The sequence below is a fragment of the Trachinotus anak genome, unplaced genomic scaffold (genome assembly GCF_046630095.1).
Source record: "Trachinotus anak isolate AG129_WGS33_773 ecotype Australia unplaced genomic scaffold, CSIRO_AGI_Tana_v1 ptg000024l, whole genome shotgun sequence".
Taxonomy (NCBI): domain Eukaryota; kingdom Metazoa; phylum Chordata; class Actinopteri; order Carangiformes; family Carangidae; genus Trachinotus; species Trachinotus anak.
In genome coordinates this window covers 16,578,430-16,591,735 of record NW_027273875.1, presented here as the reverse complement: position 1 = coordinate 16,591,735, position 13,306 = coordinate 16,578,430, and the positions used below count along the sequence as shown (strand labels likewise).

The 13,306-nt window shown below is 40.9% G+C and overlaps 1 protein-coding gene across 8 annotated transcripts in view; it reads left to right on the top strand.

Moving 5' to 3' along the window:
- dlg2 (discs, large homolog 2 (Drosophila)) overlaps nucleotides 1-13,306 on the top strand; it is a 165,340-nt gene that overhangs the window by 78,638 nt on the left and 73,396 nt on the right. For 5 of the 8 annotated variants that reach the window (XM_071461135.1, XM_071461138.1, XM_071461136.1 and 2 more), the window contains exons 6-7: nucleotides 2,841-3,005; nucleotides 5,021-5,080. In XM_071461135.1, the coding sequence (XP_071317236.1) occupies nucleotides 2,841-3,005; nucleotides 5,021-5,080 (225 nt within the window). The remainder of the gene's footprint in view (nucleotides 1-2,840; nucleotides 3,006-5,020; nucleotides 5,081-13,306) is intronic. The other 3 variants (XM_071461141.1, XM_071461140.1, XM_071461144.1) reach the window with 1 other exon arrangement.

The window sequence follows — 13,306 nt, the reverse complement described above, 5'->3', positions numbered from 1 at the left end:
AAATGTGTAATTCACTGGGTCACCTCACACGTTAGAGCCATTGTTGACTCTTATGACCTGTTATCACTATATTTGTATCATCATTTGTATCATCATTGTGTCAAAATGTTCATTCAACTTCATACTGTACTACTTGTACATACTTGTAGAATATTTCACTTCAAATTCAGATTCAAAATTCAGATCTCATAGAAATCACAGCTTCTGTACAGCGGTCACTTCGTCACAAAGGTCTGTATATTTAATCAGAATCAGAATCAGAATCAGTTTTATTGCCAAGTATGTTTTCACATACAAGGATTTTTTTCTGGTGATTGGTGCAATTGATCAGCAACAGTGGGGCTCTCTAGCCTTGTTGATAAGGCTAATAGCAGATGGGAAGAAGCTATTTTTGTGGCGAGAGGTTTTGGTCCTGAAGGACCGCAGCCTCCTGCCAGAGGGGAGTGTCACAAAGAGTTTGTGTCCAGGGTGGGAGGAGTCAGCTACAATCTTCCCTGCACGCCTCAGAGTCCTTGAGGCGTACAGGTCCTGGAGGGACGGAAGATTGCAGCCAATCACCTTCTCAGCAGAGTGGATGATACGCTGCAGTCTGTTATTGTCCCTCTCCGTGGCAGCAGCGTACCAGATGGTGATGGAGGAGGTGAGGATGGACTCAATGATGGAGGTGTAGAAGTTCACCATCATAGTCCTTGGCAGGTTGAACTTCTTCAATTGCCTCAGGAAATACATCCTCTGCTGAGCTTTTTTGATGAGGGAGCTGATGTTCAGCTCCCATTTGAGATCCTGTGTGATGGTGGTTCCCAAGAAGCGAAAATGCTCCACGGTAGCCACGGGGGAGTCACACAGGGAGATGGGGGTGGGTGGGGCTGGGCTCTTCCTGAAGTCCACTATCATTTCCACTGTCTTCAGAGCGTTTAGCTCTAGGTTGTTCTGCCTGCACCAGGTCACCAGACGGTCAGTCTCCCACCTGTAGGCAGACTCATCGCCATCAGAGATGAGTCCAATGAGAGTGGTGTCGTCTGCAAACTTCAGGAGCTTGACAGACTGATGGCTGGAGGTGCAGGTGTTGGTGTACAGGGAGAAGAGCAGAGGAGAAAGAACGCAGCCTTGCGGGGATCCAGTGCTGATGGTCTGGGAGTCAGACACGTGCTTTCCTAGCTTCACGTGCTGCCTCCTGTCAGACAGGAAGTCGGTGATCCACCTGCAGGTGGAGTCAGGCACGCTCAGCTGGGAGAGCTTGTCCTGCAGCAGAGCCGGGATGATGGTGTTGAAGGCAGAGCTGAAGTCCACAAACAGGATCCTGGCATAGGTCCCTGAGGAGTCCAGGTGCTGGAGGATGAAGTGGAGAGCCATGTTGACGGCGTCGTCTACAGACCTGTTGGCTCTGTAGGCGAACTGCAGGGGGTCCAGGAGTGGGTCAGTGATGGATTTGAGGTGGGACAGGACAAGGCGCTCAAATGATTTCATGACCACAGAGGTCAGGGCAATGGGTCTATAGTCATTTAGTCCTGTGGGCCTTGGTTTTTTGGGGACAGGGATGATGGTGGAGGATTTGAAGCAGGCTGGCACGTGGCAGGTCTCCAGCGAGGTGTTGAAGATGTCCGTGAACACTGGAGACAGCTGATCAGCACAGTGCTTCAGGGATGATGGAGAGACAGAGTCAGGACCGGCTGCTTTGCGGGGGTTCTGCTTCTTAAAAAGCCTGTTGACATCTCTCTCCAGGATAGAGAGAGATGTTCCTTTGGTAGGGGAGGACGGGGGTTCTGATGTGGCTCTGATGTGGAGGTTAGTGTCAGGCTTGTCCCACTGTCTTTCAAAGCGGCAGTAGAACTCATTCAGATCGTTGGCCAGATGGAAGTCGTTAGTGGAGTGGGGGGGTTTAGGTTTGTAGTTTGTGATCTTTCTGAGCCCTTTCCAGACAGAAGCAGAGTCATTGGCTGAGAACTGGAGCTGAAGTTTCTCAGAGTACAGTCGTTTAGCTTCTCTCACCGCTTTGCTAAACCTGTACTTGGACTCTTTAAACCTGTCCCTGTCCCCACTCCTGAAAGCTTCCTCCTTTTGCCTCCTGAGCTGACTGAGCTTAGCTGTGAACCAGGGTTTGTCATTGTTATAACTCACCCTGGTGCGTGATGGGATACAGCAGTCCTCACAGAAGCTGATGTATGACGTCACAGCCTCTGTGAACTCATCCAGACTGTTGGAAGCAGTCCTGAACACTTCCCAGTCAGTGCAGTCCAAACATGCCCGCAGATCCTCTATGGCTTCACTGCTCCACTGCTTCGATGTCTTCACGACAGGTTTACACAGTTTTAGTTTCTGCCTGTATGTGGGAATCAGGTGGACCATGACATGGTCAGAGTGGCCCAGTGCAGCCCGGGGGACGGCGTGATAAGCACCACTGATTGTGGTGTAACAGTGGTCCAGAGTGTTCCCCTCTCTAGGTTAAAAGAACCTACTTAGTATCTACAGAGAAAATCATATAATATATATTTGATGCACTGTGTAGAATTGATGTTTCTTATGCATAAATAATAGTACACAACAAATTGAGTTTAATCCAAAAGCTTATAGGGTTTCTGAATCTGGTGTTTCTCATAGTTTTGCCATCTAGATGTTCATACATACGACACTGCGTCACCTTTGTGTTGAACTGCACCAACACAAGAAAACAGTCAGAATTAGGATGTGACCATGAGTTTGCCAACATGATGAGCACAGTTTAGTCCTGTCGTGAGAATAGTAACACACTTACAGCATGTAGACCTCATCACTTGTGTCTGCCAGTGCTTTTCTGTCTCTCTCATGCCCCCCCTTCTCTCTCCCTCCCTCTCCACTCACAGCAGTACCATTACCACGAAGACGACTCGCCGCCTCTTGACCTGGGATTCCCACGGCTTACCAACGAAGTGCGGTCCCCTGAGCTTGTGCACGTGTCCGAGAAGAATCTGTCTGAGATCGAAAATGTGCACGGCTATGTGTCCCATTCCCACATCTCTCCTCTTAAGGTCAGCACTACAACCTCTTTCCAATCACAGAATCCATGACCCTCCAACCTCCATCCAGTTCAGCACCATGAATGTCTATCAACATGGCCGCCCACTCCTCTGTTTGTCTTTTTAGCATCGATGTGGCCACAGAACGCTCAGTATAATTATTAAGCATGTATGAGGAAAGTGCTAAACAACAACTTGTAGTGTTGTAACACGACTGATGATTGGGTAATAAGGAGAGCCAGGAGACAATACACAACACCCAGATAAATTATAGAACACATATCATTTATTTTGTGAATGTAGCACAGAAGGGTGAGTAGACAGTGGACTCAATTGAATTCAGGACAGCTTTATCTTTTTGATGCAGATCTGAATTATTCGAAAGTGTTTCCTCCTTCCTGTGCTTTTCCCTTTCCTTTCTTTGTTGTGTTTCTGTGATTGCTGTCAGTTAGTAGTTTTTATGAATCGTTAGAAAGGAAAATGATAAATTTCTGCCCTCATATCCGTCCTCATCTCTGCCTTTACTGTTCCTGGGACACATCTTCCCTTTGCATTGTCTGGACACATGAAGTGCCAGCATGGGCTCTGACCTGGACTCCGGCCTCTGATGTCTCAGGAGTTCACTGTCACAGTGTGAAATAACCCAGGTGAATGAGGTGGCTGTGTTAAAGGTCACAGGTGGCTTCACTGGCAGATGCAGGCTGTTGGTGGTTGTGTCTGTGCTCAGGTCTGAGCCAGCAGAGGGCAGCGTTGGAGGTGAAGAGAGGTTCTCCTGTGTCCGCAGTTAATTTCAGGGTTTGAAATCCTTGCCAAACCATTTGTTGTTTCAGTGAATGGAGAAAGAATTGGCTGCATGTTTTCTGTGTTTTACCTCAGAGAACATTGAGTCACACTCACAGAATGATTTCAGTTTCAATTTTATAGTTAATAATATTCTCATCCTGTGTTTACATTATTTACTATGAAATGTAGTGATGCTTTTTTCTTTTTAAATAGGTCAGAACATTTTCTGGAACGTCATAGATAACCTTGTCATAGATCTGCTGTGATGTGACATCTGCAGCACAATAACTCTTCCTAATGTGTTCAGAGCATCTGTTGTTGTTGAACTTCAGTTTATCTAAATATATGAAGAAATTACCTAGCCCCTTCTGGTGTATTTGGACTATTTTCTTCTTGACCTTCAAATTAGATCGTAATATGACTAAATCATTGTGCATTAAATGACCTTGACTTTGATTCAGTGTAAACCTTTGACCTATGACCTGCTTCATAACAGCAGAACACAGTGCCTCTCTTGCAGTGTGGTTATTAGATGATGATGTTGACACTTTAGTCTTTGAATATAAGACCAGGTCCTATAATCCTCTCTGTTTCCTGTTGATGTGTTAGAAAACTTCACTGTCGTCTGCTGTCAGTGCTTCAGCTCTGTTTGATATCTGGTGCCATGAAGTCATCCAGCAGACTTATTAATGACATCTGACCAATTGTCATACAACGTAAAATGTGGGCAATAAAGCAGTGAAGGCAATGTCTCATTGATGGTCCTCATACTTACGTGTGGTAGGGTGATCATTGTTTGTGTAAATGTGTCACACAGCAGCGAGGAAGAGCAGGTGGGGACAGGTGCGCTGCACGGGAGTGATATTTTGTAGTGGTTGCAATGTTGTTTGGGTGGTGACAGTTGGCAGTGTTGATATCTCTGTGCTGTGAACATAAACCTGTTAAATCTGTTTTGAGTTTCACAGTAGTGCAGCAGTGATTGTCTGTGGTTTTGCACTCTGTGAGGCAAGACTCTCCCACAAGCCTAATGAGGATTTTCCTCATTCACTGAAAGAATTCAGGAAGCCAGTGTGATTCACTCCCCTCATCCTCATCAATCTTCACCTGTTTGAACATTTTCCTTCTCCCTCCACTCAACATGTGACTGGGTAACCATTACTAATGCTTGTTTATCCTGATGCATTGGGCTCAGGTCTCTCTCTCTTTACTGGCTGGTGATCTTGTCTTTCATTTCTTACCTGCAGCCTGCACTGGTTACCCGTTTTGATCTTGCATACCCGAGTGTGACCACAGCAAACTACATGGCAAGTTTTATTTTATTTTATTTTTATTTGACCTCTGGGGAACCTCAGTTCCTACTTACCCCCCCACCCAATTTCTGGGTCCCTGTGCCCAGAGGCTTGATGTCCCCTCAGTGTTGCATGGACTATGTTTTGGTGTTGTTGTTAATCCATTGCCTGAAGATGCAGGCTTTGTTCTGCTGGTGGGCCGTTGCCCTTTTTTTTTGTCATACTCACACTTTGTTAAAATAACCACATGTGTGTTTGTAACCCATTTGCCTGCCATCAAATCCCATGTGCTTATTGTGGTGTGACTGTGTTCTGGTGTCAATTTGTCATTTGTTAATAATCATGTATTATTATATGTTGAAGAGTTTTCTGTACCCATGTCATGTGCTTAAGACCCCGTATCTGATCCTACATGTACAGTGATTAATGAAGAGATGCAATAATATATAAAGACTGAGTTATGATTACCGGTAAGTCAAAGTTACAGCATGTGTGTTGTGTTTACCTTCTGTGATGGCCCTTTTTAACTGATGAAACATGATTAACTAGAAATGATAGCAGGTGTAAAATGAGTGCAAGCTCTACAGAATGAATCTTTCGTTTTGTAAAGGAATCACAAGGTTGGCCACTAACTGACGGCTTTTAGCACCCAAAGCAAAGTGAGGCCAATCACTGATTGTACTAAAAGATTTCTAAAAGCACAGACTGTGTTTAATAAAGACAGGAGGCATCACTTTATCAGTAAGTAAAGAAAATGTGTTGCATGTTCAGTGTGACCAGGAACCCACGTGGGATTGAAGAAGCACCTTGTCAAAACCGCTTCCTTGGGTTTAAGTGGCAGGAATAATGATGTACTAATATATTAGAATATGTTTGTTTGTTTGTGTTTAGGCGTGTGATCAGTGAAAATGAACTTTGGCAGTCACAGCAGGTGGCCGCAGCATGTTTAAAATAAAACACTGATTCCTGTGACAAAAGCCGGCCAACCGAAACTGTCCATCACTGGTTGTATTTTAATAAGACAATTTTTTTCATGTTTATCCATTTCTCAGAACAAAATATTCCACATTTATTTAAGCACAGTTGATGAAACACCATGAACATTTTTACTGGAACTTTGTAGAAAACATTTTGGAGCAGAGCCTCCAGAGGACAAATCTCTGAAGGTTCACTGCAGCTTTGTCTTTCTTAAATGAGTCTATAAATAAAGTCTATAAAGAGTCAGTATTTCCAATAATACCTGGAGGTTTTGGGATACACTGATCAGATTTTTCAGTCCCCTCATGTGTAAAAGAGTTGCTCATTTCAAATAACAGTTTTTCTTTTTGTTTTTTTCTTCTTTTGGAACTTTTTTTTAGCAAATCTAACACATCATTTTGTGCCTTGGTAACTTCTGATACAGAATATTTATTTCCTGACATTTTGTCAATTAAATAATTCACTGAAAAACTGAAAGATAAATCAATTTTGAAAATAAATGTAAAATACACAGAGAGGCAAGTGTGTAAGGGCATCGTGAATAGACCCAGGACCAAAAATTCTGTGCTCAGCCCTTTTGTCTCCTCTCAGCCTTGGGACTTTTGAATGAAAAATTGCTTTAATACAGCTGCTGTAATTGTGAAGGCAGCAGGGAGGCAAGAATTATAGTTTGTCTATGACCTGAGGAAGTGTAACCACTCCCTTGCTGGCCAAATCAAGCACTACAGATTGGAGCGAGTGACTCAGGGTAGACATTATTGATTCTAACTGCTGCATTGTTTATTGACCGCCAGCCTCTTTCCATTGTAATACCAGCTTGTAAAACCACATGCATTTTTTTGCAGCAATTATTTCTCTGTCAATCAGGTGGATGGGAAGTTTGTGAGTAATAAACAGCAGTTTAATGAAGGCTGCAGCAGCAGTCACTGGCTCATGCCTTGTGAGGGGTCGCAGAGGTTAGATCAACAGTTCACTTTCTTAGTACAGACTTTAATCCCATGGAGAAGAGATCACCTCTTCTGATCCATTCCCTGTTGTCATAATTCCTCCTCTCTCTTCTTGTCCACACAATGGGAGGCCCTGATTGCCTCTTGAAAACTCTCAGATTGGCTCAGATTGGTTTTTCAAGCCACTACATGTGAGTGGGGACGCAAATAACAGCAGTGTCTCCCACAGTGAGGATAGGAGAATCATTTTCAGTCAAATACTGCACAAATGCACCTCATGATAGTATTTTGTGGATCGCTGGTAAAGCTAAAGGCTTTCATTTGAGAATCACATCCACTTTTTCAGTGCAGCCTTTCTGTACACAAGCCAGGTTTATTATAGCACCATTCAAGCATAGACAATTCAGAGTCCTTAATGCTACAGTAAACCAGGGTCAGGGTTAGTAGTTCATTATTGGTTTATATAAACCTAAACCAGGCTGCAGCCAAGACCAGGTTGAACACATGATATCAATTAAATCTATCTCAGTCAAATGCTTTAAATTTAATGTGACTTTATAGATGTGATACTGCAACTGTGCATTTATCATTCTGTACTGTCAAATGTTGTTTAATAAGTGCAGTAAACAAATGTCACATTTAAAGGTATACCGCTCTAATTCATCCTTACATGTGATTTTGTCTTCTTTTTTTTTTTTGTAATGAAGCATATAAACATGGATTTTAAAGGCAGGATGACTTATTTTGCTGTCAGAATGACATGAAGTGTCTTTCCTCCCAGCTGGAACTCAGAGTGATAAAGAAAGCTTCTAGGATGAATCTGTTGGGCCAAAACAAACTGATAAGTGACTTGTGTCCTTGAAAGTGGCTGAATATTATAAAGGCAGCATTATCAGACAGTAAAGTAAAATCCCATCATTCTTTCTCTATTACTAATTTTTAACATCACTCGATGATGTATGTTAAAAGTCAGAAGCATTTCAGCTCGGGGAACATGACATGTTTTATATGAGAGTAAGATGTGTTTTATGTTACTGCTTTGTTTATGGATTTATTCCTTGTTTGTGACAATGAAACACTGTTCCTAGTTCTTTTTTTTCAATTCAGGCTCATATGAAAAACTAAATCATATGATAAAAGCAGAGATTCAAATTTTAAAGTATTTGCCCTGAGCTCACTGACACTCTGAAATGCAGGCCCATTGTGGCATACAGTGCAGTGTAACAGTACACAAGGACATGCCATGCAGATTCAGGAAATCCTTTCACCTTTATTGTTCATTATTTCATGAGCAGAGAAAAAAACGGCTCGTCAGCTTCTGTCAAATTTCAAATTGTGGGTTAGAAAGATATTTCTTCTGAGTTTCTGGGTTGAGTTGCTGCATTTTATCTGCAGAAGTAACAGTTTTGAAAGACGTTATATTTAACCCATGAGACTGTTCCCAGCAGAAAAAATACAGTGTTGATCATCAAACTGAAAACCATCTGTGTTTATATTTTCCTGACAAATAACCTATTGTGGCCATTGAAACACACACACACAAGTGTAATATATGAAGTATATTGAATTGTATAAATAAATTAAATATATATCATTAACCTGTATGGTTGCAACATGTTATACCACAAAATAATTAATCATGTAGATTTTTTTTTTATTATGTATGTACAAATATTACTTTGGGTATGTCACATATGTTATAAATGTATATCTTCATATATCCAGAGGATGTATATACTGTAATAATAAATAGATGACATATCTGGCAACATCACTCACACTTGGGGCATATATGTCATATATTACATTTCCAAGTAGCAAAGGTAAAAAGAGGGTAACCACGTTGTTCTGTACTAAACATGTGAGTTCACATCGTGCCTCCTACCGACACTCAACATTGATTTCTTCACATCTAATGCGACAGACTTTGTAGTAAAATGCAGTCAACCAAAGCACTTACAGTGAGCAGTTCTAGATGTAATACAGCATGAAGTCCTTTGCTTTCAAATGTAGGACTGTCAGTTTAATACCGCTACCTTACACTAGCTGAGGTTTGCACACCTTATTTCATAATATTGTTTTATTGCCTCATAATGAAATTGGCTTCTGGCCCTGTAAATAGACCAACTTCATTTATAGTGCTGTTATATTAAAGGGCAGTGCACTTTCCATTAAGACAATGGAAATTCTGCAATCAATCAAAAACTGTGTCATGGAAGAGGAGTTTTACAGACCTAGATATTGGGTGAGATGGACAAGACACTGGTGAAGAAGCTTCACTAAACCTAGATTATCATCTGAGGGTTATACAGAAAAGTCCATTCATCATCGCAAACGCATGAATATTCATTACACAGCTGATAAAACAGCACTTTTCAGTCTCTTTAATTGGGTCAGATCAAGTGTCTAGACTTCCAGTCATCAAAGAGATTCCTTAAAATGTCTGTAGATCGACTGTTATCTATGTGCCCGTTTACCTTAGTCACACAACTCTGGAAAATCTTCTCAGGCTTGTTGTCTCACTTCCTCCTATTGGAAGGGAAAAGACTGAAACCAAGGGCTCAGGGAATAATGACACTATCAAAGGCCTCAAGAAACCTTTTGTAGTCTCTGACATCACACCTATCTCTCATTAGTAACCTCAGGTGATTACATAGAGGGTTTTATTATATAATATTGTGGGGGTGGACTTCACAGTTCACTGACTGATAAATTGGGTTCTGTCTTGTTATAAAATGCAAGCCACTTGCAAATAAAGTATGCAGCAGTTTTCTGTTGAAAACATAAAAGGACAGAGGAGATTGGCCACATGAATGTGATGCAGTCATGTCCACATGGAGCAGAGTCTGAGAGGAAAGTTTCCATCATCTGGTGGAATCAATGACATGAAGAACTGAGGCTGATTGAGACCAAAGTGAGGAACTTCCCAGTATCAGTATGCTGTTCCTAATGAAGTGTGCAATGAGTGTAAAGTAGTTGTAGGAAGTAGTGTAATGTCTTATTGAAGTATCATGAGGTTTTCATTTGGTTTGCTTGGTGATGTAAAACACGGTTGACGTGTATCTGAGCTCTTTCAGTGCATGATGGCCTCTGTAATTGTGTATGTGAGGTCCATTGACCTATTTGGGTGTTGAGAAACCTTTCTCATATCTCTTTCTGCTGGCAGACTGAATAATTTCAAAACAGAAAGCAAATGAGTGAGAAAAATAAAAGAAGAAGGGAAACACAAGGAGTCAAAATGTCTCACAAGTCAGTGTGACTGACCTCTCCTGCTGATGGTCTGTTCACAAGGAGTTCCCATCAAACCTTGATTGAACATAATGATGCACTGCAAATAACCCACAGACCCATCTTGCATCTGTGTGAAAGATACAGTTCCCACCGTCTACACTCAGACACACTATGGGATCCTCCAAAATTGATTTGCTCTTAGTGGGTTTTCTGTAAGAGGTCAATTTTGGCACTTTAGCCATTTTCCCCTCAAATAGTTTTTTCTTCCTTGCTGATGGAAAACCCATCTGAACAATGAACATGAACATGAATTAAAGGTGATGACAACACTCGAAGAATAAAAAATAAGACATGGATTGAACAGTTCATTTTATATTGTTGTAAGTGAACATCTTACAAAAAATAGGACAGCATTCAAAAGAGGTCAGCTCTCAAACAGAGCAAAGGGAAATGGAAAGCCATTAAACAGAAACAGCCGTTAGTACTTACAGAGTGCTGTCATACCTTCTCAGGTCATGAAATGGAGCCTGACTGTAGCTGAAGGCTGGGTCTCAGCATTGTGTGGGGCATGCTGGATATGAACGGAGCCTTTTTATTCATTCAGACTTTCAAAGAAGATTTTTTTTTGAACAGCTGCATTTGTTATCATTTGACAGTGATTTAAAGTCTCAACCTCAGTGAATATCTAAAGCCCTAAAAAGTTGCATTTTTATCTTCTCATCATTTTCATATTGGGAAGGAGACAGTGTTGGCTAGATGTATTTTTTTTTCACACACACAAAAAACGGTCAGATAACAGCTTCACATTTTGACCATGGTCGTCTGAATATATATTCTCTCAGATTTTAATGTTGAACTGTCAGATTACAGCAACTGGTAAAAGCATCTTATGCTAATTTCAGGAAGGCTTTTAGTTAAATCATTATGACACCATTTATTAGATTCGGTTTATTCTTAATTGATCATCTTGTACAGCAAAGAAAGCACTTAATGGTAAATTATTAGCTTGTGCATCCACCATATGTTGTATATAAAGTGGATAATGAATCATTCTAAAGCCTCCTTAAGTAATGTTAATGCAACCAAAGCAAACAGGTCACATTTTATCCAAGAACTGTTCCAAATGTTTAGAGGTTGAATCGACACACTGAGAACTGGTTCGTAGTCACAGTAAGAACTTGCACGACAGTATCTTATATGACTCATGCCGCATTTTAATATCAAGTGAATTTAAGTCTTTCCATGATTATCTCTCAGTTTCCTGGTGATAATATATCTTTAACTAATAAATGAGTGTTTACAGATCACAGAGAGTCTCGCCAAATGTCTCTGCCTGTACCACTTTTTGTGTCACAGCTTTTAAATTGTTATGATTTTTGATAAAAAATATTTCTTATGCTCTCTTGTCTTCACCATTGTGAAAAAGACGCTAGAAACAATCACCCTCTCTCTATGCAGTTAAAACCCTTGTTCATTAGTTAATTCAGGTCATGTGAAAACTGAACATTAAGCACAAGTGGGTCTTATTTTTGTTTAATATGTTTAAGGAAGTAATTTAAATTCATCAAAGGTGCTAATAACTGTGTACACTGTGTGTTTTATTTAAAGGAACTAAAAGAGATTCGATTGGTTTTCCTCTGATGAGATTTTGGGAGCTCTCGGTTTGAAGTAAGAACATATTTAGTTTGCAATAATAATGATGTGTAATGAAAACTGAAGTTGCAGTATAATCATTTGGTACTGTAGTTATTTTAGTTTTGTAGTTACTGACCTGTGTGTCTATCTATGTTTGAATGTGTGTGTGTTCAAATGTGTGCTGGCCTATGGCACATCATTCAGCAAGTCAAGGTCAATGACCAGGCTCAATATGTCAATCTGGGTCGGTGTGCTGCCCTGGCAGTTAAACTGTGTGTGTGTATCTATTACGTGTATATGAGTGTAAAGCAGGTACTTACTTACATGTATGTTTTGCCATTGGCTCTAATTTAAAACTGAGATTTCTCTCCCTATTCATAAGGAAACCCTTCTTTTAATACAAACTCTCTGTGTCATGATCTCTCTTCTAGAGCCATGGCCAAAGAGCAGGAGACACAAATTGAGGTCAAATATATAAATAAATAATTTATTTAAAGAAAAGCATAATAGTTAACGCAGAATAAAGAAAAGCACAATGAGATTTGGTCATATAGTGGTCAGTGTACTCTGCAGAGAAAGTGTATGTGTGGATAAGGCAGATTTGTGGTGCAGGAGAGAAGAGCTCCACTCAGCTCCACTCAGGCTTAAAGGTTTTCATTAAGGTTGTCTGAGAAGCTTGTTTGTTTGTGTGGCCTTGATAGTATTGTATTTTGTGGTGACGTCAGGTTGGTCGTATAAATTTGTGGTGTTACCCTGCGGTGCAGCAACCCTGACAAAATATAGCTTTCTGAGTTTGTGCTTTTGACTATAAATCTGACAAAGGAGTTCCACACAGCAGAACATCACCTTTGTTTGTCAGAAATTGTGTAAGATGAATGCATTTCCTCTTCCTCTCCCTCTCCATCATAGCCAAGGTAATTCTCTCTTTTTGTGTTCTTGTTTTTTATTGTTTCTCCAAAGCTTTTCTTTCCCTGTTACTACTGTGAATGCCTCTGTCATACACATAATCCTGTGTTCTGTCATCTCCCCGCTCTGTGCGCTGCTCTTCATGTGGGTTGAGGCTGTCTTGACATCTATTGATGCAACTCAGGGAGACATGGAACTCTTGGTTTGGTGCCATAGTTCTCACTGTTAATGCAAATATGGCAAAACTGTTGCACTGAGATATGAATCAAAATACAGCCCTCTGCTTTGAACTACACTCTGTTTCCGTGCCACTGTATCAGTATCAAGAACAGAACCTTTACCACTCAAGTGGGAGTTTTCTCCTTTACTCAGATGCAGAGGTAGATTGTTCTGTTCTTCTAACTTTGCAAGAGATTATGAATGATTGTGCCACAATATGGAAAAGAAACATTGATCCACTCATATGAGTATCAGTTCACTCTTGTGGCTGTTTTTAAGACGTCTGAGTTATTTCTCACCTTGATTATCTCAGCTGTAACATGTC